We start from the raw sequence: 24,859 nt of genomic DNA, 5'->3' as shown, positions 1-24,859 counted from the left end.
TGGAAGCAAGTTGCCATGCTGCATCCAGCTCGTCAGCCATGCTGCATCAGCTCGTCAGACGCTGCGGGGTCAGACAGCGTAAATCGCTTAAGACGGCCCGTGCAGGGCATGGAGTGTTAATGCCAGTAGAGTTGGGAATGGAGTCTTAAGCCACACTTTACAGAAGTTTAATAAGGAAGTTTATAAATCTTCTAATATAGTCTTATTATAATACTTAGTGAACTTTAATATATTAACTTATGTTAACACCAAGCCCTAGCGTAGGAGTCCTGGAATTTGAGTTACGGTGGCGAGCTGGAAAACAACACGTTCAACCGCTCAAGCTCTCTTCAGCCAGCCTCAAGAAGGAAGCAAGTTGCCATGCTGCATCCAGCTCGTCAGCCATGCTGCAACCAGCTCGTCAGACACTGCGGGGTTAGACAGCGCAGTCGCTCAAGGCGACCCGTGCAGGGTATATCTGTTCACTGCCCGCCAAAGCAATCGTTCAAGACAATCACTAATAGAGTCAAGTGAACTTCACCACATTGACTCATGTCAAGCCTGTTCAGATATGGCAACTCCAACACCAAGCCCCAGCGTAGAAGCCTTCTTTGAGGCACTGCAGGCAGCCCCGGAGTTTGATCATGTAAAGTACGTCAAACGGGTCAAGCAGGCCATCGCCAAAACGAGCGCAATGCAGAGACTGGGCGACTATTACAAGCCAGAAGATGTTGGCCAGACTGATACCGTCTTTGACGGCCTTGACTGCTCCGAATACTTGCGAGACCTCGCGGTTGCGACGATGGCGCTCGAGATGTCCAACATCGCCGACCAATGGGGATTCCAATCAAACGTGAATGTGGTAGGCAACGACACGTAAAGCTTTGTCCCTCCGAAAGGGATGTTGCTGATATGGACACAGCCTGCGGCCACCGCCGTGTACCAAGCCTCTCTCGCCAAGCTGATCCCATATCTGTATGGCGATCATGTCAACAGGTTGGTCTTTCCCCCCACGCCCTCAATGTCTTCATCGCTGACCACCGCAGACATCTGAATTTGCATGGCGTCAACAATCTGGAAGACCTACGTACCGATGAAGACTTGATTCAGGGGTTTCAGGATACTTTACTCTTGCCCAGTAAGTTACTCTGCCACTTGCTGCACCTCTTTGCTAGGCTTTCGATTAAGCAGTGAGTCGTAACAGCTGTGGAGCGTCTTGCTTTGCTACATGACAGTGCCATGGATAACAAGTACTACACCACAACGCTGTTGTTTGTGAATGAATACCTCAAGTACGGCCCCGGCTACGACATGTCGATCGATATCAACCCCGGTGACGATGACGCCCACTGGTCAGTGGTCATTGGTCAATGGATAGAAGGAGTCACCGGAAGCGACTTCCAGAAGGCTAACCCGGGTGCCACTCCTGATCCCTTGATTCGCTCCGTCTCTTCTGTCTACGCTCCTGGAGCCAACCCGGCAACCGATAGTTTCACCATGGCCCAGAACATCAAGCGTAGCATGCCCGACCAGACCATGCAGTGGGTTGTGCAAGACTCTATCAATTCTTTCAAGACTTATTCTCAGTTGCTCGTCAACGAATGGGAAATTGGCAGGAGCGATTTCAATGCTACCATCCACGCAGCGGAGAATCAGACTCAGGTGGGAGGCGGGATCGGTACTCTGACATTCCACGGCACAGATCTCGCCTTGATGATCCACGAGAATCAGATCTCCAGCATCTTCAAGGGCGATGTTACCAATAACTATTCCAGCAATACTGAATCTGGGGGTGGCTGCTTTCGTCCCGGCACGCAAGTCTTGACGGATGGAGGGCCAATAAATATCGAAGAACTCCGAGAAGGTACACGAGTACTTACAAGCGGTGGCCAAGTTCCCGCCTACGGCATCTGCTCAGACGAGCAAGTCGTGCAATCCGCACTCATCGGCCCAACACTTCGCAGGCAGCTCTGGGGAATCAACGAGGACCAGCCCTTTTTCACCTCACAGCACGTCTTCCATACTACAACTGGACTGCGAGCCGTTGATCCGGCCAAAGCCAAGCTTGAAAATCCCTGGCTTGAGGTTGGGGCCCTGATGGTCGGCCATTCGCTGATTCATACCACGGACGGAAAAACATACAAGCCCGTTGAGATCAGAACGCTACACCATGAAGTCGCCGATTGCGATACTATCCATGGCGTCCATCTGCGAGAAGGGCAGAGGAGCTACCACGCTAATGGGTATCTGGTTCATCTCAACTATCCAGAGATCACGATCAAGAGCCTGTCGAAGCTGCTGCTGCAGTTGGATCGCACACAACGTCTGCACATCCTGTCTGTAGCCAAGGAGCTCAAGCCGCTTTTCAATCGCTTCGGGGCCACCACGCTGCTGGACGCCTTACATCAACAGATAAGCAACGCAGATGGGACCCCTAAGATGCCAATTTCAAGGAGACCCGGGGTCAGGATGCTCGCCGGCGCAGAACACGTCGTTCGAAGATTCTCTCTGACCCTTGACGACCCATCGCAGTCCGCTTCTTTACCCACAGCCCACCTCCCTTCGCTCGAGGTATCCCAGGGCGTGCTTCTCGTTGACGGAATATATTGTCGGCATGCCGAGCTTCGCGGGCGACGGATCGTGTGGAGCAGACAAGTGAGCGGCGAAAGTTGGGAGCATGGATACTGCCATCTTTTACCAGATCTCTACACTGGTATTGGCAGTGCAGTGTACAGCCCGGACAAGGACATGCCGAGCTCGGAAGATGCAGGGACTGCCTACCACTTCGTGGCCAACCCTATGACGAAACAAAGCTCCTTCGACAACACCACCAGCCATGACCGAATGGTTTCACCCGCCGCCCCAAAGCATCCGTTTCAAGACAAGGACAGTAATCATGTGGACGCAGCTGCCGCTCCGGCTTCCACACCGTCACGCATGGCCGCGGCAGAGAAGTTGGCACACGCTGCCGCGCCCACTCCGGCCCCTGTTGTACCTTTCCTGCCGGCCCCCAAGTATACCGTGATCGATCGATACAATGTCAGCTACGATGCAGATCCATGGGTAGACGGCAAAGCAGCGCCTACACGGCCTGTGCCCCTTTTCGACGTTTACACCACCGTTGTGGACGAGTCTCGGACCGTCGTCTGCCGGATCCCCATACTCGATGAACTACGCGATGGCTTAATCGCAAAGTCTCAGAAGAAATTCAATCTCGCTTTGCCAACCGCTCCGGAGCTCTACAACAGCGTCATGTCTAGCGACGAGCAAGGAAACGTTGTATTTCAGTTCAACGCTCTGGAACCTGATTTGATCTCGCGATCCGCTGACAACTATGATCCGGCGAACCCATCTGTGTTGAGGTATTCAAGCTTGGCATTCACCAAGCTGGGAGTCCAGGGAATTCTACCTCTCGTGTTTTCAAAGATGCGTTTAACTCTATCATGGGACGGCCAGAGCGTCTCCGGAGTCGTTCGCGAGTGCGACCCTACCATGGTTGGATTTGATGGAGCACGCCACCTGATCAGCGGCACCTGGCATGACCCTAATGCTTCGTCGAAACGCGCCCGACTTGCCAATGGTACCGTAGGCACGAAGCCTGGGTCTCCGTTAGACATGATGAGAGCCGCGCATCTTCCCCCTGGCAATGTCGCCGTTCGCCTAAGTGCTTCATCCAGTATTGTTCCGAGCGACCTGAATGCCGGCGCGCGCGAGCTCGCCTCTCTCGCCCTCCCGGGAAACACGGTCCATGAGAAGTCCCAAGAGCTTCTTTTGCGGACTATGAAATTCCACATGTCCGATGACGATCTGCAAAACTTCATGGGAGAGTCTCGTCCAACTGAAGGGCCTGGAGAAGACCAAGTACCCTCGGAGTTGGGTACCAACCTCGATGCTGACGCACAAAGCTGGCTCCAGTTCAAATATATCCCTGCGTTCATTGGCCGCATGATCTGCAACGCTAGCGCGGACACCAAGAAGGCGTGGCGGAGACAATTGACGGCCGCAGAGGAAAAACAGATCAATTACTGGTGGACCGGAAAGGGCAGAGGCTGCTTAAGCCAGGACCCGATCTACAACAGGCTGAATGAGATCGCAGCTCGGCAAGCGGTCTTGTCGGTGGCGCCGAGGCTGCAGGATTACCTAAGCAGTCCGCGGGGAGGAGCCGCCTGGGCAAAAGCACTCTATGACACCCAGAGCAAAGGGCCGGCTCTGAACCAGATCGCGGAGAGCTTGTCGACGACTGACCTTGGGGTGAGTCTTTCGTATCCTTTCCACAGAGTCCAAAAGCGAGCTGCTTCTCATCCGTTACATGTGCTGACCTTTCTGGGCCAGGGATATAACAAACTCCAAAAGCTTTGCAACAGTAAGTCTCCCCGCAAACCCCTCCGCCGTGTGCGTTTCCAAGGGCCCAAAGTTGATGGGATTTCAGTTCTTCAAGTCCTCCAGCCTATTCCCAGCCAAGTACCGAGTGACGGCTGGACCGCGGACAATGAGCCTTACTCGCAGCGACTCGTCGCTGCAGTTCAAGGCATTCAGATCGACCCCTTCCAAACGCAGTTCATCAGCATCTCAAATGACCCGTTTGTGGTTGATGAATACCAATGGCTCTACGACGCGATGTCTGCTCTTCTTCAAGCACTCTTTTCGGACGACCCTAGTGTCAGGCTCTCCGGTCCAACAGCCGATGCGTTGCGGAAAGACGCAACAGACTTGGCAGAAGCAACTGGGAATAAAGATCTAGAGACAGGGGACATGCACCAGTAAGTCAGCGTACCGATCCCAACCCCTTGCTCATTTAGAGGCGAGATGTATGCTGGTTACAGACCTTCGTCAAATCCGTTATTCGTTGGCCGTCTTCTAGTATTTTATACGCCACACCGAGCATTGTTGAGACCGTTTGCCTAATTTCTGCTGATGAGTAGGCTCGCCAAAACCCAAGCAGTGCTGGTCGCGTTGCGGCGTCTGGCGGCCGCTGCCGGTAAAGGCATCGCTCTTCTCTCCAAAGATACTAGGACAGCCGGCACCGCAGCCTCTGCAGCAGTGGAGGAGGCTTTGGGGGACACTGCAGTTGGGAAAGCCCTGGGTTCGTTGGGCGCCAAGATGGCTGCTCATGGGCTAATGTTTGCCACAACGGTGAGTTACTCGTTCCCCTGCCGTACGATCAGTACGCCGTTGCGTACTCGCATCTGGGTTCGGAGACTTGCCACGATGATGATGCCTTTCCGCTGACTTGATCCCTTTTTGGGGCAATGAACAGGTCGGTCTCTTCATTATGGCGTCCTACTCAGCCTTCACAGATTGGCGGTATCTCACGTCCGAAGACCATGCAAGACTCATTCTCCAGACCATGCAAACAACTTTGATCGCGTTCGACCAGTTGAGGGACTTCAGAAATGCCTTCCTGCAGTATCGCGCGAAGAAGAATGGGGAGAGCAACCTGCCTCCAGAAGTGGAAGATGAGATTGAACTTGACGACGTAGACCAAGGGACCGTCAACAGCGCAATGGGACAAGGCGTCAGAGAGAATCCGGAAAGCCTCAATTTGGGCGATCTCCGCCGCCCCGATGGAAGCGTGCAGCCAGATGACCCGTCGGTGATCAGAATCAGAGAAGCCAGAGCGAATGCGGCCCGGGAAATGGGCAATGAAGAACGCAAGTCAGACAGCGAGGAGGAGGTCGATGAGCATGAGCGGGCTGTTCCCCTGGATGAGCCGCCAGTCCCGCGCAGCAACTCCATTGCGGACGGCGGCGATGTCCTGGAGACGAAGGCTGGAGGAGGTGGTGGTGGTGGGGTAACGGCAGAGTTGCGAGGGTTGGCGAGGGTAAAGGCAGCTTTCACAGTCGCGGCTAACGTGGTCCGGTTTCTTTTGATTCAAGTCGGGACGGCGCTTATGGTGCTCTCGTGCATTCAACTCAGCCAGAGCTGGAATAGCTTGCAGACCTGGGAGAAAGTACTCAACATTGCTTCGATTGCGATCCAGGCCGCCCTCGTGGTCGTCGACATGGTAGCTCTGGCGGTCGAGGTGGGCCTCGAAGTCGGGTTTTTGGCGGCGGCGACAAATCCGTTCGTCGCGCCGGTGTTGGTCGTTGTCGGACTGGTTCTACTGTTTGTTCTCATCTACTGTGGCAGTAAACCTGAGCCACCCCTCACACCCACCGAAAGCTGGATCGATGACTCCAACCCACCGGACGGCAAAACCCCCCCGACTGGCCACGCCTTCTGCACGACCATTCCGACTGACCCTGGTCCCCAACTCAGTTGGACGAACAACACAGCCAACTCCACACTTCCTCGAAACAGCGACGTTACGCTCACCGTGACCGGCACCAACAACCTAGGCCGAGATGTTTACCTGGATCAGATCAAATTCAACTTCACCTCAGGAGGGGTCGCGGATGCTCTGTTCCGTGGTGACACCTGGACGGCCAAACCGTCTGACCAGACGACTCCTTTGGCCGACACACAAGTGGAAGTGGTGACCGCGCCCGATACCACTGTGGCATCAGACTTTGAGTGGGCAGTGGAGCAGAGGGACATCTCGCGTCCAGACAGCTCCAATACCGCTTTGAACCTCGTCACCTGGCAAGTCAGCGTGCAGCAGCAACCTCCACTTGTGCCAGTCCAGCCGCCGTTTGATCCAACGCCTGTACCAGCGCCTCAGGACTCGACACCCCCGCCGGCACCCCAACCAGCATCAACGCCGGCGCCACAAACGGATCCCAAGCTCTACACCATGCACTTTCCGCCAGGCTCATCGATTGCTTTCAATTTGCGGGGCCAAACGGGCGCTCGCTCGAAGCCGTATCTAATGGAAGTGGCCGAGAGTTGGGTGGACGACAAATACTTGCCATTCGATGGAAATATACAACAGTGGACGTTCAATTAGTGGACATTTGGCTCAAAAGAACGATCCATGGTAGAGATGGCTATTGCTGCCTGTAACGATGCCACACAGTACTTAGTTAGGATGGTCTGGAAGTAGTGTTACCCTGCCGGAAGGTGCTGTTGTGGCTCGGATGTTGTACGTCGTGGACTTCAACCCGGAACCCCAAATATATGACTCCCATACCGGTCCATTGTGTGCCTCGAGTACGACGTTGTATCGGACTGCTGTCTCAGACTCTGCTTCATCATGCTAATTAGTAACAGCGTAGAGTCAAGTTCGAGTAAGGGTGGTTCTCGGGTGAGCGTGTACGTTTGCGGTGACCTGCGATGGTGACACCACAGATGATGTTCCTCTTTTGATTGCGAGCTAAGAAGTAATGGGACGGAAATACATGGGACATTCGCACCGTATCCTCTTGCTCACGCACCAGATTGACAGGTAGGGACTGCAGCTCGTATTACCAGCCATGTCGAGTTCCCGCGAGAGATTGATTGAATGGCGTCCAACGTCACGAAGAGAAGGGTGGTTTGGGAGGGCCGACAAAGGTCTCCTCTCTGTAGCTCTTGAGAAGTAAAGTGGTTAGCCGACTCGTGAAATTGGAGCAGAGAGCAATAGGTGGCCGAATCTAGGCCATGAATGATGGTGATGTTCGCGACGTCTTTGGTGTGTTTGGACGCGGAGCAGGGAAACAATAGCGGAGAACTAGAACTGCAGAGGCGTTTTGACAGCCGCGATAAGATGAGAAGCTTCGCCATTAGCTAACTCCCCAGGAGCGGTGCGATATCACGTGCTCGGCGATTGTCGATGTGTCGCTTCTCCGTCGCGTCGGCGAACTTGGCCTTGCGCACATGGAATATCACTGTAGAATCCAAGTTCTTCGAGTAAAGACATTGGACTGGAAGAGGTTACTTGGAGTGTATTGCGTCACCTCGAAGGTTTCTTTGTAACGGTGGTCTAGATCGGTAATGAAGATGTGAGCATGGTGTTGGTGGTGTTGTTTTCGCTGCGGTCAAGGCCAATGAAGGTGTGGGCTGATGCCCAAGGTGATCGTGTACCGCCGGAGACATGGCTTCGCCATCTGTTGACTCTCGTGATGTTGTGTGTATCTAAAAGCATAGGAGTCACTCCGCCTCCGCTCTATGCGAAATGCAACGTTTTCTCTCTGTAAAACTATCAACTTTCTTGGACAGGGGAGGAAAATATCACTAGCTTATATGATGCGGCAGAATCTTATTCTTCCCATCGTATCCATACAGATAGTCCCCGGATTCATCAACACACTCGCCATCAGGCTCTTCATGCCCTCGTATCACAATCATCGCAGAGTCATCACTCATAGAAACGGCAATATCACGATACCCAGTAGAGGCGTGGTCAAGTCTGATGCAATGGCTTACGTATAGGAACAAATGAAGAGCATGTTTACATCTCACCGCACTGAGCGATAACGACATCCAGATTGGGCACATCCTTCCCTCGGTAGCCAGTCTTTGTCGCCTCCATCTTCTTCACAACGTCCATCCCATCAACGACCTTGCCAAAGACGACGTGCTTGCCGTCGAGGAAGGGCGTCGGCACGGTGGTGATGAAGAATTGAGAGCCGTTGGTGTTGGGCCCAGCATTCTAGACGTATCAGACAAGGTTAGAGGCCAGTCCTGAGATTTGGAGGAACAACCGCGAAAATGAGGGACTAGAAACATACCGCCATGGAGAGCAGACCGGGCCGGTCGTGCTTGATGTTGAAGTTTTCGTCGTCAAACGACTTGTAGCCCCAGATGCAGGTAGACCCCGTTCCGTCGCCCTTGAGAAAATCGCCGCCCTGGCACATGAAGTTTGGAATCTAGAGACACACAACGTCAGCATTCGGGACACAGGGCTGCAGAAAGCGGGGACCTCATGGGCGAAGAAGGGGCCTTTACAATTCTGTGGAATTTCGACCCTTTGTAGCCTTGAGGGCGGTTCGACGCGTCCCTTGATTCGCCGGTGCAGAATTGGCGAAAGTTTTCGGCCGTCTTGGGGACGACGTCCTTGAAGAGCTCGAATGTGATGCGGCCGAGGGGTTCGCCTGTGTGAAGCACATGTTGTGTTAGCGACTGATGAAAGGATGTCGTCGAGCGAGACTGATGAGGGAAAAGGCGAACGGTGTGGCTGTATTTTTGGGAAAGATGAGGATTGGCGAGAGGAGTTGACAGTATGGCAGATGAGAGCTGAAGCCTCGAGCACTCTTGTTCTTGAAGCGGTAAACCTGAGCGGTGCTGTATGACCACGCAGCGTTTTTGGGCCACGTCTTGCGATGGCATTCTACTGACCTCCGATGGTTATGTCAAAGAAGACGCTATTCAGGAACACATTAGCTCTAAGAGTTCAGAGAGAGGCTCATGGCAGATAGGCATCATTGGGACTGCTGGATGAGAAGGGACCTGTAACTATGAGGCCTGTTGGGAAAACATACAGCGGGTTGCCGTTCTCGGGCAGCTGAGTGGGCGGCATTATGATGAGCGCGTCGGTGGGTCAACCTGATGTGAGACAATTGATTCCTTTCTTAAGCACGGGTTTAGTCTTGACTCCAATAGTTCCTCACGTTGTGATGGTATGTGTTGAGCTTGGTGGTTTGGTTGAATCGAGTGAAGGCGGGATCCGTGGAGCTCATAGAGAATTTCATGATCGCACTGTGATGAGATGGTGACTAAGCCACCGAATGGCCGCTCACGACACCGATGTTGTGAGCGAGTTGTCAGCAGCTGGACCAGGGAATTTTTAAGATAACCTCACCTTCTCTATATCAAAAGTGCGTCGAGAAGATCTCAATAGTTACTTGATAGCAGCATTCTACTAATTAACAAGTCTCTGCATCCATCGACTACCTAGTATGTACGCAATAGCAGTACCCCTCGGATTACCCAATCCGCACTGTACGGGGCATCCATCCATCGGCATCACCTCTTGGTCAACCGTGGAACAGACGTCGTGCCACTTGCTCCTAAATCTCCGGAATAACCGCCTCCTCTGCTGAAACGCCCGCCTTCCACCGAAACGTCGACGCGACATGCTCATCCAGAGGCCCCGTCTGTGAAGCCTTTTTGTAAAAGTTCTCGCGATACGTGCCTCCCGGAACGGCATAGTCGTCCCAGAAAAGACCGCGCTTCTTCAGCTCGGGCAGCAGCAGCTCGATAATGTCCTTGAAGGACTGGGGGAAGAGAGTGTAGGCCTGCGATTCTCCCGGTTAGTTACCTGGCTTACAAGGTTGTTTCATCAATGGATACTGACAAAGTTGAAGCCGTCAATGTCGGCCTCTTGAATCCACGTCTCGAGCCCATCGGCCACCTGCTCGGCCGTTCCCACCAGCACAGGGCCGTTGCCGCCGATGCTGACGTGCTCGGCAATGGTGTGCTTGGTCCATTTGGCCGTGCCCGGAGAGAACCTGGCGTAGCCTTGAACGGTGGATCTGTTGGAGAATCTCAGCATCATGGCCGCTCGCTGGAAGGGCGAGAGTGTACGTGAAACTCACTTGACGGCATTGCTCTCCACCTCTCGCAATTCTTCCTCGTCGCCATATTGGCTCAGGTCAATCCCAGTCCAGCCACCAAAGAGAGCAAGGGCTCCCTCAAGCGAGGCGTACTGCCTGTAATCCGCCAACTTGGCCTGGGCCTCCTCCTCCGTCCTTCCGAGGACAGGGCAGACGAGGGCAAGGACCTTGATGTTGCTGGGGTCACGGCCAAACTGCGTCTTGGCCAGCTCCCTGATCTCGGCGATGCTCTTGGCGCAGACCTGCGGCGCATGCGCGGAGACGAAGATGGCCTCGGCGTGCTGCGCAGCAAACACCTTGCCGGCCCGAGAGGTGCCGGCCTGCAGCAGCAGCGGCGTCCTCTGCGGGCTGGGCGAGCAGATGTGAGGGCCGGGGACGGTGAAGAACTTGCCGTCGTGGTTGATCTTGCGGACGCGATCGGGGTGAGTGTAGATGCCCGACGCGCGGTCCAGCACAACGGCGTCATCTCGCCATGACGACTCAAAGAGCTTGTACATGACTTTGATGTACTCCTCAGCTTGAGCATATCGGTCGTCGTGCTGGGAATGAGTCAGCACACGGCGAATCCTGCCGCCCTGCCTTGGCCAGGGCAGATGCAATATGACAGACTGACCTGGGGTTGCTGAGCTAGACCCATGTTCTTGGCTGCAGAGTCCAGGTAGGAGGTGACGATCTAGATACAGCCATCGTTAGCCTTCCACATACAGCTACACACACCTTCTGCCGCCCCCCCCCCTTGTCGATGGCTGCATTGCATAGACCAGATCTTGCCGACTTACGTTCCATCCGATCCTGTCAAGGCTGTCAGCTGCGCGTCCAACGTCGTTGGCATCGAATCAGGGGCTAGCCTCACCGTCCCTTGGTAAGGTGGTCGAGGGTGGACAGCCTCCGAGCCAGGTGGTAAGGCTGCTCATATGTCGTCGACACGGTGACTCCGAAGCCGATGCTCTTGGTCACTGCAGCCATGGCAGAGATGACGGCCAGGGGCTCGTGTACCGGCCACTGCGCGCCAGAGCGGACGGCCGGATCCAGGGAGCCGGTGTAGACATCGTAGCCACCTGCACGACAACAAGAAAGATGGGTTAATCGAGATAGGGATCGACTGTCTTGGGCATCGCCTTACCCAGAACGTCGGCGATGAAGATGCCGTGGAACTTGGCCTCTTCGAGAAGCTTGGCCAGCTCGGTCCAGTGCTCAATCTCGTTGAAGCGCGAGGACTGGTCGTCGGGATGTCGCCATAGGCCGGGTGACTGGTGGCCACTGCCTTTGTGGCCGTCAGTAACAACGCCCTCCTGCTTTGATTTTGCTGCCAAAGCGTGCCCTGCAAGGGTCAGCCGGGGATATTGCTATTGGACGCACACATCTCTACAAAGGCGTTGAGCACTAGGCTCTTCTTGCCGGTCTGCGAGGAACTCATGGCTGCCCAACGAATGGTGTATGTGCTCGAGAAGATGATGTGCTTGCTTGCTTGCTGCTCTTTCGCCCCTTGTCGTTACTCGAGAAGCAGGTTCTTCACATGTGCTGTGCGAGTATGTAATCCCCTAAATTGCCTTGCTGATACAGCCGACACGACACATATATCTCTACATGGCTGTCCGACACACACGTCCGATGTTCGGTCCCTGATCCCCCCTCTCACCCTTGTGTCTCGACTTGGCAATGCTGTGCAAAACGACTCATACAAACCTCTACCCAGGATGGTGCAATTCAAGTGATGCAATCACGCAAGATACGCCCCCCTCTCCACTCTTGCGACGGTGATCTCAAACAGGCTGCAGCTGCTGGGTAAATTGCAGCAGATTCAAGCATGTATCATGCAGTACAGTAGATGCGTCCTATCTATGCATGTTGAAACCCCGGGGTTCGAAATAGCTTCCCCGGATTTACCCTTTCTGGCGCCGTTGTTGAAATCACGTCAGCCCGGGTGGGGATACCGCCATAGGCAGTCCATCTGCGATATCTGAGAGCTGACACGGTAACAAACTGCTCATTATATCCACTGATGAGTTATTGAGCGAGCTTGATTGCTTGGTTTGGCTGCGGCGGAAGCTTACCCTTAGGCGATGGTATCCGTGGTGGTGGAGTGCGCGTATTCTGCGTGGAACCGGGACAGGGGTTCGGCGTTGGAGCTGTCTTAGTTGGGGAGAGGGGGGGGCCAGCTTTCACATGCACAAGTCTGATGGTCGATGGCATCATGTGCCAATTACGAGACCATGGATTGATGTCTTTTTCGAGCTAGGAAAGCCTACTTACTTTCGGAATCGGATATGGCACCCTCATGCTTGTCTCGGCTTTGACCCTGTTGGTTGGACGAGGGAAGCTGGGCCATTCTTCTTTATGGCTCATGTAGATTGGTTGAACGACTTCTATCTGTACTGTAACTTACATCTAGGTACTCTGTCTGTGTCAGAGAGCTGCCTAGTATGGAAATATTTTGAGAAAGTGCGCGTTTATGTGGTTTCACAGCTTCTGTTCCTGCACTGGCGAGGGGTTTGTCTCGCCTGACATCTCATACCGGTATCTAGGACAGTATCAGACGGTCAGGAAATACATATGCACAAATGTAAAACATGCTTAGTGATTCCACATCATTATATACGTAAAGATTCATTGTCGTGATCAGAGATCAATTGACATGGCCACATTCTAGCTTCATCTTCCACCACAAAGTCCTATACACAGCCTCACGTCTCGTGAGCCTTTGCCGGCACATAGTTCTCCTCCGCCACCACACCCGCAGGCCCCTCACTCTCACCCTCAGACTCCCGATCCCACGGGCCCTCCTTGCCGCCAAAGTGCCTCAGCACCAGCCACGCCGGCGCGATGGCAATCGCCCACAGCGCAAAGTTGATGTAGATGGCGCCGACCTGGGCGAAGACGGTGATGGAGGTGAGGCCGTAGCTCACGGCCTGCCAGGCGGATTCCGTGCCGCGCAGGAGGGCGGCGTAGCGGATGACCTCGCCCTGGTCTTTGGCGATGTGGGTGACGATGAAGTAGCTATAAGAGGATGGAGTCTGTCAGTTCGTGTTTCTTTCAAGAAGGCAACGTAAAGCTTACAGGAAGAGGTAGTTAATCTGGAAGCCAAAGGTGAGAAAGATGTAGACTCCAAAGCCGGAGCCGAAGCCCGGGTCCGTCCAGTCGTAGGTTGGAAGGGTGTGGCGGTATCGTGTTGATATGATGGTGGCCCAGAGCCACCAGGCGCCTTGGGTGACGACGATGAACCAAAAGGTGTATCGGGCGCGGACCTTGAGTGAGATTTTGTTTTGGTCAAGCCACCACTGTGGGGGAGCAGTCAGTTTGGGGTGTTTCGAGGTCATGGGATGAACGGCATGGACTTACACCCGTGAGGTTCCCGATGATGATGGCGACGATGCCGCCCAAGAAGGAACCCAGAGCTCGAGCCCGAACAGAGAACCAGACTATGGCACAGACTGAGTCAGTATCATGTCGTATGAAAATAGAGAAGGACATAACAAAGGGGAAACTCACGAGAGAGGTACGTAAAATACACCGCCTCCGAAAAAACAGCCTGCCCGATCCAAAGCACGATCAAAAGAAACCTCGGGTTCAGAAACGCCCTCGCCGTCGCCTTAATCTCAAACCACGGATCCTCCACAATCGTCAACCTCACCGTCTTGCCATCCTCCCTCTGCACGTGCTTCGGCCGATTCAGCAGCAGCGCGGCCAGCGCGCCGGCCGCCTGAATCGCGATAAAGACGATGTACACCGTGTACGACACTTTCCCTGCCTGGTCCCTGTCAATGTTGAGGCTGAGGTTGACGGCGCCGCCGATGATCTGGCCCATGACGCGGAACGTGAGCCAGTAGCCGAGGGCCTTGCCGCGGTTCCAGGGCTCCGGGTAGGCGATTGCGATGGCGGCCTCGGCGGCCCAGAAGACGCCCGCGGAGAGGCCGCAGAGGGCGGCGCCGAGGATGACGAGCCAGGTTGTGCCGAAGCGGTTGTTTGTGTAGAGGCCGGCTGCGTAGGGGGCGTAGCCCATGCTAGAATGAACGGGAGTCAGTTTGTTACATGTTTTTGTATAGTTGTCTTTGGTATGGACAACCTGTGTAAGTTGGAAGAAAGATGGAAGAGGGACGTACGTTCCGAACACAAGAGCGCCCTTGATGCCAATGTATCGAACCAAGACGCTTGAAAAGTAGCACGACAGCACCATGAGGCAAAACGTCAGCGCGTTGGCCGCGTTGACGAGCTGCGGCGACTGGCTTCCTCCCGCGCCGAGGGAGTTCATGGCGCCCCAGATGCCCGGCGCCGCGAGGTTGCAGAGGCCGAGCACCGTCATGTTGTAGAATGTTGATCGATACCATTTTACTGTTGGTTTTTTTAGAGTTGTCAGTTTTCAGTTTGCTTGTTGTAAAGTGTGTTGTTGTTGTTGTTGTGGACGTAGATGTGTTTTTATCTTTTTTTTTTACCTTTGTGTCGTTGCTCCTTGGGCAGTGGTGTTGTGTCTGATGAAAAGGCATCTTCCTTGTCCGCCATTTTGACTTGAGTTTTCTTGAAACAGACAAACAAGACTTGGAGTACAATCGAAAACGAGTTGATAGAGGGTAGTACAAGACTCGAAGAGAGCTTTGCCCCCCGTTCACCACCGGGCGGCTTGCCTCATATCAATCATTCCCTCTCCCAGCAAAACATATTCGAACACCGACTCATGCCATAATTGCTGTCACAAGTTCGCTTTTGCCTCTCGTAATCAATCTATCTGGTCTACGGATTGCGACATCGGGAATCTCTGCGACTGCCGAAAGGATGGACTTGCTTAGGCGGGCTTGCGAAACGCATGCTTGCCAGCACGCCATCGAGGGGCTGAGATGCTACACGGGTGTTGATAACTGCAGAATAATAGACTACCTGGGGTCCCACGAGTAAGAAGCATAGCCATAGCTAAGCTGATAATGGACATCTATCGTCTTGACCCAAACATCTGGGAATAGTCTTACCGAGATGCTCTCCCGAGACAACCCACATGCCCCCCCCCCTCCCCATCCTCGTAACCAGGGGGGGTTGAGCATCGGGTAAAAGCCACAAGAAATCTAAAACTCTTTCACATGATTCGCGGTAAAGAAAGTTTATGTAAAATAAAGAAACTAGATGCAGCTACTTGATACCATCATCTACGGCACGACCCACCACTCCTCGTGCAGCCCCCTCAAATCCGCCTCCCCGGCCCTGAGATACGGCGTCACGTCCGCCTCGGGATCGGCCTCGACCGCCGTGCTCCCGCCGCCAAAGTACCACGCGAACCGGTTCCCCGTCTCGGACAGGTACTCGTACTCCCAGTCCTCCCAGCGCGGGTCCTTCTGCACGACGGTCAGGTGCGTCGCGCTGCCGGGCCACAGGCCGTGGATGCGGCCCCCCGGGACCCCCCCGTTGTACCACGAGCTGCAGTTCTCGGACAGCACCGTCGTCTCGAAGAAGGCGTCGCTGTACGCGACAAAGTCGTCCGTCGCCGCGCGGGACGGCGCCATGCTCTTGACGCCCTCGCGGCTCGCCTTGCGCAGGATCTTTGCGAAAAAGGTAACCTGGTTCTCGACGTTGTGCGGCACCGTGCCCGATCGCCCCGAGGCGCTCGGCCCGTGGACGAAGAGCAGGTTGGGGAACCCCGGCGAGGCGACGCCCATGTATGCGTATGGGAACCCGTACGCCCCCGAATGGCTCCAGTCGCGGCCCAGGTCGGAGCCTCCCGCGCGGACGGGAAAGGGGGGCGCCATGTCCGAGTTGGCACCCGTGGCGCAGAAGATTGCGTCGACTTCGCGGATCCTGCCGTCGACTGTCTCGATGCCCTTCTCCGTGAAGCGCTTGATGTGCGTCTGGATGTACTCGACGTTGGGCTGGGAGAGGGCCTCGAAGTAGCCCGGCCCCGGTGTAAGTCGGCGGCAGTGGGGAGAGAAATCCGGGATGATGCGGTCAAACAGCTCCGGGTGGGACGCCAGCCGCGCCTTGGCCAGCTGCGTAAAGGCCTCCCTTGCCTCCTCGTTGCTCTCGGAGCCCTTGAGCCAGCCCTTGAAGCCCCTGAAGTAGGTCTGCTCCATGGCCTTGCGGTACTGGAGGTACGCCTCCGGGTCCTCCTTGAACGAGTCGCGCAGCTCCTGCGGGATCGTCTTGGGCTCGATGGACGTCTCGTGCCCGGCGAAGGAGGCGGCCACCCAGGTCTTGTTCCGGGCGTAGTGGTCCAGCCGCTCGACGCGCTTCTGGATGTTGGCCACGAGCTGGATCCCGCTTGCGCCGTTGCCGATGACGGCCACCCTCTTGCCCGTCACGTCAAACGACGGGTCCCAGTTGGACGTGTGCCGCAGGAGGCCCTTGTAGTCCTTTAGGCCGGGGTAGTTGGGCAGCTTCCAGGCGTTGAAGCGGCCGATGGCCGTGAGGACAAAGTCTGCCTTGTCGACCCGCGAGGCATTGGTCTTGAGGTCGCGGACGTTGATCAGCCACTGAGACGAAGCCGGATCCCAGTCCAGCGCCTCGACCCTCTGCGAGAGCTTGAGCAGCTTGTAGACGTCGTGCTTCCGCGCGAGCCCCTTCCAGTACTCGAGGATCTCGGGGCCCTGGGCAAACTCCTCGGTCCACTGCGTGTTGGGGTCAAACGTCGACTGGTAGACGTGGGCGGGCACGTCGCACCGCACGCCGGGATACACGTTCTCGAACCAGGTGCCGCCCACGTCGGCGTTCTTCTCGTAGATGGTGAGCTTGATGCCGGGGACCTTGGCTGGCAGCAGGATGCCCGCCAGCACGCCGGCCAGACCGGCGCCGATGACGGCCACGTTGAGTTCCCTTGGCTGGTCGATGAAGCGGTTCACAAGGCTGATCTTGGGCACTTCATATCGCTGCTTGGGAATGGTCGCAGAGGCAGCGGTTGGAGGGGATGGGACAGGGGATGCTGAGCTAGGCTTGGGGGAGGTCCGCGCCGTTTCTGGGGGAGTTGGCAGATCAACACTGGCCATGGTGACGATGTTGTGAATAAGCGTTTAACAAGGGGAAATAAAGAAGGGAATAAATCAAGAGCAAAGGTAAAAAGTAAAAAAGGTTTCCGATCAAGGCATACAAAGAGACGAGCTCAGCTCAAACCGCTTGCTCTGATGCCGCGGGCGCTGATGTCGGGATCTTTTAGCTTATCACCACCAAGCCGTGTAAGTCAAGCCTCAACCGAGGGTAAAAATCAAACAATGACCACGCCGGTCAATTATCAACTCCATATTTCGAACACAGCACTCATGCCCCTCTCCATCTGTCGCCATTCTCTCCAACTCTTGTCCCTTTAGGCAATCCCTCACCCAAGCCCCCGGACCGCCGAGTGGATTGTGTCGCCCAAAAGCCGGACGCCGGGGGTCGTATTGAGCAAGCCTGGTGAGCAATCACGCAATCCGGCGTGCTTCTGCCCCCATCGCTTTTCTGGGGCGGGAGTGACACAACACGGAGGAGCAGCACATACAGACTATTCAAACATACTAATGTTTTAGTTGGTATCATTCTCTTGCTGACGGAATCTCTCGACCGAAAGAGCACTCCGAAAGCGGGCTCTCTTATTCCCAGTCGTCGATTTGGCGATGCTAATTGCCCGTCTGCTTAGCCATCTTGTCAGCCGAAATCTCGAGAGTATGGGGCCCCGGCTGAATAGACAAGGACGTTTGTTATAGTATAAGAGATGCTGGCTGCGGAGAGGGCGGGATGTGCAGATGCGGACACGATGCTACACTTTGCGTCTTGATAAGCAGCCTCTTTGACGAAGTCCCTTTTTTTTGCTTTCCTTACTTATCTCTTGCTTCCTTCATATCCTCTTCTCTCCTCTTGTTGGTAGTCACGCTTCCTTCTGAATAAGACGCAATCCTTCAGAACCATGGCGGGAGACCCAGCACAAGCACAGACCGTCCTGCTCCTCCACGGACCGCGGCAGGCATATCAGATCACCAACGACTATCCCGTGCCGCGGCTGGTCGAGGACGATGAGACGCTCATCAGAACGCACACGATAGGGTTGAACCCGATCGATTGGAAAGCGCCGTACGAAGAAACCGTGATCCCCCTCCCTGTTGCTCGCACTCATGCTGTAGGCATCTGCAGGAGCGAATCCATGGCTGACACGAGACCGGCAACAACAGAGATTTCAACTTTGGCATCGCAACACTGCCATACATCGCAGGCCGCGAACTCGCCGGCCGCGTCACAAAACCTCCCCGACGCAACTCCCGCTTAAAAGAAGGCGACCGGGTATGTAACAAAAAACATCCTCNTATGAGCCTTTCACGCAGCGTGAAGCCCCTCCTCGCTTTTCACTTACACACCACAAAACACATATCAAGTCCTAACAAAAGAAAACTTTCGTCGTCGTTCGCAGGTATTGGCCATCTCGACAGACTACCGCGACCTCCGCAAGGCCGCATACCAAGAGTACTCCGTCTCGTCAGACTTCAACGTCGCGAGGATACCGCCGTCCGTCTCCTTCCAGCAGGCCGCCGGCCTGGGCGTCGCCTTCTCCGCCGCCGCCATCACCCTGGGCATCTGCATGGGCGTCGACTTTTCGTCCATCCTCGACGGGCCGGACCTGCTGCAGCTCGTGCGCCAGGTTGCGCCGGAGAGCATCCCGGAGGACGTGCGGGCCGAGTGCCTGCAGGGCATCGCGGACTCTGAGAGGGCTGTGTCGGGGGACTGGGTCGCTGTCTGGGGAGGTGTGTATCCGTCTCGGCGATGCCCCCGTGCTCTCACAGTTGTACAAGATCTGAATGAGGCTAATCAGCTTGTTGCGAACCATAGGATCCTCCACGTCGGCCAACATCACCGTCCAGCTCGCCCGCCTCGCCGGCCTCAAAGTCATCACCATCGTCGACGCGGCCAAGCACGGCCTCCGTATCTCGGGCTGCCCCGCCCAGCGCCCCGACCTCCTCGTCGACAGCCACGACGCGGCCCGCGCCGTCGACATCATCAGCGCCAGCGTCGGCTCCCAGCTGCGCTTCGCCCTCGACACCCGCGGCCGCGACTCCGCCGCCGTCCTGCTGGACGCGCTGACGCGCCAGAAGAGGCTCGCCGAGGCGCCGCCGTCGCCGCCGGACACGCCGCGGGAGAGCAAGACGCAGACGTCGCACCTCGTCGGGCTGACGGGGCTGCCAAAGGAGGCGCCGCCGGAGGGGATTGCGTATCATACCGTGCCCATTAAGATTTTCCATTCGGTGCCTTCTGTGGGCGAGGCGCTGGTGCTGTGGTTGGAGAGATTGTTGGAGCAGGGCCTGCTTGCGCCGCCACCCATCATAGGCGTGGAGAGCGGGTTCGACGGTGTGAACAGGGGGCTGGATAGGATGAGGGCGGGTGAAATCAGTGGAGGAAGACTGGTCGTGGATATAGTATCTTAGTCACGCGGCTGATATCAGGGTAATCAAGATGGGTTGGATATACATACATAAAGACGCCAAGATCCCTCTGAAGAGAAGAGGAAGGGCTCATCACCTTCTCAGCCTTTTTGACCGTCTCAAGGCCGCGTTGTCCTCCGTCGCATCCTTCTTCGCAGCTGTCACTTCTGCCTTCTTGTCCTTCTTGTCGCTCCCCCCACTAGAGCCCGTCTTTCTCTTTTTCGACGATGACGAGGCAGCAGAAGCCGCTGCCTTGGCCGGCGCTTTCGTCTCTGCCGTCATGTCTACCTTGGACCCCTTGATCGCCTCCGGCTGCTTCATCAGCACATACGCTACCTTTTCAACGTCCACCGCCGACACGTCAAGCCTCTTCATCAGCGCATCCGCCTCCGTCCGCAGAGCGAGATACTCCTTGGGAGTATACTTGATGGACTCCTTCTTGCCCCCGCAGCACAGCCAGTAATAGGCCTCGTCTGAGAAGAAGATGACGTGGTCGGCGTCGTGGACGGAGAGCAGGAGAGACGCGGTGGCGGGGCCGATGCCCTTGAGCTCGGAGAGCATCCTGATGGCGCTGCCGGCGTCTTTGGAGTTTGCGTAGAATTTGATGGCGAAGTGGATCGTTTGGGAGGAGGAGGGGGGGTTGGAGGAGACGAGGGACATGAGCGTTGGCCGGAATTTGCCGTGGCGCCTGTGAGTGTAAGCTTTCAGTGTCTGATGTCCTATGTTTACATTGTGTAGCAAGCTGTGTGAGTGAGATGCATGCGTTCGAGTGAATGCAGATATGAGCCTTTCACGCAGCGTGAAGCTCACACTCATGCTGGGAAGATGATAACGGACATGATGGACACACGGCACGACAACTTACAGCTTCCACTCGACGAGCATCTTGACATCATCAAGATCCATCTCCCGCTTCTGCCCCTTCAGACTAAACGTCTCCACGGCATCCACATAGCGATACCGGTCCAGCTCAGAGAGCGTCTTTTGCCCATCTTTGGCTGTCGCGCGCATCTCTGTCAGCTTCACAAGGGCCACACGTCAAATGTCGGAATCATGGCCCCTTCTTCTTGGACAGACGTACTGTAGTGATGGATGAGATGAGTGACGTACCGCCTTTGGACTGGGATATCGCCTCGACGACGGCCGGGTATTGGCTCAGGTACGACGCGAACTGCTCCTTTGTGACTTCGCTGTGCAGAGGAACGTCTGAAGAAGCCATTCTTGATTCTTCTGGCTTCTCTCCTCTTCCTTTGATATCCTAACAGAATCTCGTGGATGGACCAATACGTCAGGGGGTTGATGTTATGTAACGTCGTTCTCGTAGTTCGCGGTGATTAGGTATCACTTACGGCCATGAAGGAGTTACGAGCGAGTCCGGCAGCGAAGACGCGAGGCGGAAGCATTTTGGGTCTGGGCCGTTGTGATGAAAGGGGTTTAGACCGAGTAGCGCTGGTCCCGCAATTAGCCGTCAATAAGGTTGTCCATAAGGTACGGTTGGCGGAATAAGCAGTACAAGTCATATTGTCAGGTGGAGTATGTCGTCGTGAGTTTCCCTGATACAAGATGGCATGAAGAATCAATAATTCAAGAGTCCTCCTATACGGACAGACAAATATCTCTATTTGAACAGATATCCCTAGTTTTCTAAGATAGAAATACCCCCCAGATCAAGCTTGCCACACACCCACAGCAAAATACAGTGTCACACACTAGCATATCAGGTTATCGGGGAAAGCATGCGTAACACAGCTAATAGACATCTTTTCTGCATGGTCTTTTAAGATCCCTCTGTTCCTGTGATATCTGCAGCCTCATATTGCATCTGTAAATGCATCCTCTCCAGTGATGCTGTTACAACAGCTGCTGCAGCTTCTAGTAGCTGCTGTACCTGCGGCGCCAGAAGTTGGCACTGTATTTAGGTGTGGCTGGCTGGAGTTGCTGGTGTATGAGGAGTAAATAAGTGGATTTATCTGTTCAAATAGAGATTTTTATCTGTCTGAATAGGAGGACTCTAATTCAATAATGATCAAAAACAAGGAGGATATAATGACGAGATACGTTCTGGAATCACCTTCCTCTACAAGGCGTCTGTCTCATAGTAGCGTACGACCCACAGCATCGCTCTCCTCTGAACACAATTTGTCATCCAAGTCGAACTCCCTCATACGATACACTCGGACGCCCACCTCGCGCCAACCCAGCTCTTACATCCGGACACCTCTTCTCGCGATATCTTGGCAACCCTATACTTGTCCCCCCGGCGCTTCACGGACAGTGAATAGGTTTCGAAGTGTCGGCCTCAAATTTGTCAGCTCAAACAAACATCCCTTGCACCGAACCAGGGGCATACCAACTCCCTACGGAGTTTGTCCGAGCCACGATGGAGTCAATAGCATCATTGGGTGGCTCCTCTGCTATCACTTGCTGGCGACTACTGGAGATTGTAGTTGAGACCGCGTCTTAAGTCCGGACCGAGATGCCTTCATTCCTAAGCCAGAAGGCATCGTGATGATGCAGAACAAGGGGCCTCAAGGAAAGATATAAGGACGAGGAGAGAAACTCCAAAAAGAAGAGCAATAGAATCCATAGAAAGACAACAATACAAACATCGTCACCACAGAAAAGCCATAGTCAACCACTCAAACAACCACCAACAACAATGTCCCCAACCATCGTCCTCATCACCGGTTCGTCTCCCTCCCATCACCCCCCAAACCCACCCCCCCTAAGCTCACAAAAACAAAACAAACAAAATTAACATCCAGTCTCTTTGAAATCAAAAAGGAGCAAACCGCGGCATCGGCTACGAAATAACAAAAGCCCTCATCCAGTCCCCCCTCCCCTACAAAATCTTCCTCGCCGCCCGCGACCCTTCCAAAGGCGAAGCCGCCGCATCCTCCCTCCGCCCACTCATCAACCCCCTCACAGCAGATGAAACCTCCATCTCCGTCCTCCGGCTCGACGTCTCCTCCCCGGAATCCATCGCCGCCGCCGCAGAACAAGTCCGCCACGAAGCAGGCCGACTCGACGTCCTCGTCAACAACGCCGGGATCGTCGACGAAGGACCCGATCCCCTCCTCCGCCTGCGAAACACCCTCGAGGTCAACACCATCGGGCCCTTTGCCGTCACGCAGGCCTTTAAGCCGCTGCTCAAGATTCAGCCCGAGGGAGAGGAGCCCAAGGTGAAGCGCATCATCCACGTTTCTAGCGGCCTCGGCTCCATCGGCGAGAGGCTCAACCCAAAGGGCCCCTACTACACCGTCCCGACGCCCGAGTACCGCATCAGCAAGGCCGCCCTCAACATGCTCGCCGCGTGCGACGCCTACGAGCTCAGGGACGACGGTGTCAAAGTCTTTGCCTACGACCCCGAGTTTGTGGCCACCAACTTGACGGGTACGCCAGAGGAGCGCCGCAAGATGGGCGCGCTGGAGCCGAGCATTAGTGGCGAGAGCTGTCGCGACATCATCGAGGGGAAGCGAGATGCCGAGACGCACAAGTTTCTGAGCATCAACGGCAAGGAGTGGCCATGGTAAGACTCCAGCCTGTTTCCCAAATCAGCGGGCAAAGAGACTTGAAGACGCATTGGAACGCTGTTTAGAGGTCAGACATAAAACAGGATTCGCGACAAAAGCTATCAAGTTGGCAAGAGTAATATACAGTTAGTTATGGGACCCAAAACCAGAAAACCACACACGTCCACTGCTTCCTGTACCTCGGCAAGATCAACTTGCTCTTCCTTAGCTTTTTCCACCACAGCATCATCGATAATTAGTCGTAGATGAGGAAGAGTCCTTGAATCGATTCACTTGGCTCCATCCCAGCACTCCCTTTGTCCCCCTGACTCCTGATTATTCCCATGATGTTCAATCTTTGTGCACAAACACCAAGTTTGCAACACAACTCCAACACCTAATATGCAAAGCAGAAAGCATTGGCTTATCTGGCCTTGCGGCTTTCACCATCAATCTGAGTAGCGGCATACTTGTCGCTGAGCTCTGAGTAGGCCTTGTTCAGCTGCTCCGCCTGCTTCTGCAGATTCTCAAGGTCCTGCTCCTTCTTCTCGAGCTTCTTCTTGAGGGCAGCGAGCTCGCCCGGCTTTCCGGCAACGGCCAGCTTCTCGCTCTCCTTGGTGTTCTCGCTGGTGCCCTCGTAGGCCCTCAGCTTGTCCTCCAGGCGCATGACTTCCAGAATCATGACGTAGGTGCGGTTGAGGATCAGGGACAGGAACAGCGTGAAGCCGCAGAGGTACATGTTGCGCTGGGAGTAGAACTTGCGGGCCTGGACTTCGAGGCGGTCGGCTCCCATGACGGCGGCAGCACTGTTGACGTGGTCGTTAGACGCTTGTTGACTTTACCGAGCATTGTATGGATTCGCCAGAGAACACTCACTTTCCCTTAACAGCATGCTCGTGGGCGGCCATGACCTCGAGCTGCACCCTGTAGACCCGGTTGAGACTGTCGACAAAGAGTATGAGGATGAAGAAGAACGTAATCTTCATCCAGTACTGCAACTTGGCAATCACCGGACTCTCGGAGATGAAACTATCGTGCAACATGTCAGCGTCCGAATCATCCTCGGAGGTCGTCCGACAACGTACGTAAAGATCTTGCGCTTGGCGCTGAACGGCAGCGGCACGAGCAGCAGCATAAACAGGGCCATCTCGGCCATGAGAAGACCAAACACCTTTGACCAGTCAGATCTATCCAGCAAGTTCCTCGCTATAACCATCGTCGCAAGCTCGGCAACGTACGAGAGTGTAGTAGAGCGTCATTGTGGTGTCGTGGCAATGGCCTCCAACTGCAAGCTCTTGTTTTGTTTCGTTTTTATTGGCCTTTTGGCGGGGTCAGCGGACGAAGCTCGACGTTGACTATTTCAAGGTGATGCGGCGATTCGGAGGCAGGATTGAAGATTGCCTCAGAGTGCGTTGTGAAGCAGAGCTGGTGTTGTTGCAGGATGAAGGAAAAGAGAAAGAGAGGAGACAAGTTGCAAGTTAAAAAGTAGGCAAAGTGTTCTGTTTGCTGCCTGTGGGTTCAGGTTCAGGTCAGGTCAGGTACGAAGTACCTCAGCTTCGTGCAGCTTCCCGCCGCGTCGAGTCGCCCACGTCATCGTGTG

At 55.0% G+C, this 24,859-nt stretch overlaps 9 protein-coding genes across 9 annotated transcripts; 3 read left to right on the top strand and 6 right to left on the bottom strand.

The window, feature by feature from the left end:
* Positions 1-550: 550 nt before the first annotated feature.
* CCMA1212_009987 (uncharacterized protein) lies at positions 551-6,865 on the top strand (the record flags this gene model as incomplete). The annotated part of the gene is made up of 6 exons (XM_073707046.1): positions 551-841; positions 902-975; positions 1,026-1,117; positions 1,184-4,739; positions 4,902-5,112; positions 5,237-6,865. The coding sequence occupies 6 exons, from the start codon at positions 551-553 to the stop codon at positions 6,863-6,865; spliced, it is 5,853 nt and encodes a 1,950-aa protein (XP_073554530.1).
* Positions 6,866-8,287: 1,422 nt separating this feature from the next.
* Positions 8,288-9,216, bottom strand: CCMA1212_009986 (Peptidyl-prolyl cis-trans isomerase H; the record flags this gene model as incomplete). The annotated part of the gene is made up of 4 exons (XM_073707045.1): positions 8,288-8,488; positions 8,568-8,705; positions 8,785-8,930; positions 9,213-9,216. The coding sequence occupies 4 exons, from the start codon at positions 9,214-9,216 to the stop codon at positions 8,288-8,290; spliced, it is 489 nt and encodes a 162-aa protein (XP_073554502.1).
* Positions 9,217-9,845: 629 nt separating this feature from the next.
* On the bottom strand, positions 9,846-11,808 carry CCMA1212_009985 (Dimethyl-sulfide monooxygenase; the record flags this gene model as incomplete). The annotated part of the gene is made up of 8 exons (XM_073707044.1): positions 9,846-10,073; positions 10,133-10,310; positions 10,374-10,930; positions 11,005-11,064; positions 11,171-11,183; positions 11,245-11,449; positions 11,515-11,712; positions 11,751-11,808. 8 exons carry the CDS (start codon positions 11,806-11,808, stop codon positions 9,846-9,848), a joined length of 1,497 nt encoding a protein of 498 aa, XP_073554499.1.
* Positions 11,809-13,075: 1,267 nt separating this feature from the next.
* CCMA1212_009984 (uncharacterized protein) lies at positions 13,076-14,888 on the bottom strand (the record flags this gene model as incomplete). Its single annotated transcript, XM_073707043.1, has 6 exons — positions 13,076-13,388; positions 13,449-13,669; positions 13,731-13,810; positions 13,881-14,392; positions 14,492-14,720; positions 14,822-14,888. 6 exons carry the CDS (start codon positions 14,886-14,888, stop codon positions 13,076-13,078), a joined length of 1,422 nt encoding a protein of 473 aa, XP_073554531.1.
* Positions 14,889-15,523: 635 nt separating this feature from the next.
* On the bottom strand, positions 15,524-17,350 carry CCMA1212_009983 (Putative sterigmatocystin biosynthesis monooxygenase stcW; the record flags this gene model as incomplete). The annotated part of the gene is made up of 1 exon (XM_073707042.1): positions 15,524-17,350. The coding sequence occupies one exon, from the start codon at positions 17,348-17,350 to the stop codon at positions 15,524-15,526; it is 1,827 nt and encodes a 608-aa protein (XP_073554504.1).
* An 893-nt stretch (positions 17,351-18,243) lies between these two features.
* On the top strand, positions 18,244-19,750 carry CCMA1212_009982 (uncharacterized protein; the record flags this gene model as incomplete). Its single annotated transcript, XM_073707041.1, has 4 exons — positions 18,244-18,407; positions 18,506-18,614; positions 18,742-19,072; positions 19,158-19,750. 4 exons carry the CDS (start codon positions 18,244-18,246, stop codon positions 19,748-19,750), a joined length of 1,197 nt encoding a protein of 398 aa, XP_073554503.1.
* Positions 19,751-19,840: 90 nt separating this feature from the next.
* On the bottom strand, positions 19,841-20,966 carry CCMA1212_009981 (uncharacterized protein; the record flags this gene model as incomplete). Its single annotated transcript, XM_073707040.1, has 3 exons — positions 19,841-20,435; positions 20,613-20,745; positions 20,858-20,966. The coding sequence occupies 3 exons, from the start codon at positions 20,964-20,966 to the stop codon at positions 19,841-19,843; spliced, it is 837 nt and encodes a 278-aa protein (XP_073554506.1).
* A 1,440-nt stretch (positions 20,967-22,406) lies between these two features.
* Positions 22,407-23,280, top strand: CCMA1212_009980 (Short chain dehydrogenase; the record flags this gene model as incomplete). Its single annotated transcript, XM_073707039.1, has 2 exons — positions 22,407-22,434; positions 22,532-23,280. 2 exons carry the CDS (start codon positions 22,407-22,409, stop codon positions 23,278-23,280), a joined length of 777 nt encoding a protein of 258 aa, XP_073554505.1.
* Positions 23,281-23,683: 403 nt separating this feature from the next.
* Positions 23,684-24,544, bottom strand: CCMA1212_009979 (uncharacterized protein; the record flags this gene model as incomplete). Its single annotated transcript, XM_073707038.1, has 4 exons — positions 24,498-24,544; positions 24,345-24,430; positions 24,136-24,288; positions 23,684-24,065 (listed from the first exon to the last, which is right to left on the bottom strand). The coding sequence occupies exons 1-4, from the start codon at positions 24,516-24,518 to the stop codon at positions 23,684-23,686; spliced, it is 642 nt and encodes a 213-aa protein (XP_073554476.1). The 5' UTR covers positions 24,519-24,544.
* Positions 24,545-24,859: the final 315 nt, after the last annotated feature.

The sequence above is a fragment of the Trichoderma ghanense genome (genome assembly GCF_004382785.1).
Source record: "Trichoderma ghanense strain CCMA-1212 chromosome Unknown scaffold_20, whole genome shotgun sequence".
NCBI lineage: Eukaryota > Fungi > Ascomycota > Sordariomycetes > Hypocreales > Hypocreaceae > Trichoderma > Trichoderma ghanense.
This window is presented reverse-complemented; position numbering and strand designations above follow the sequence as displayed.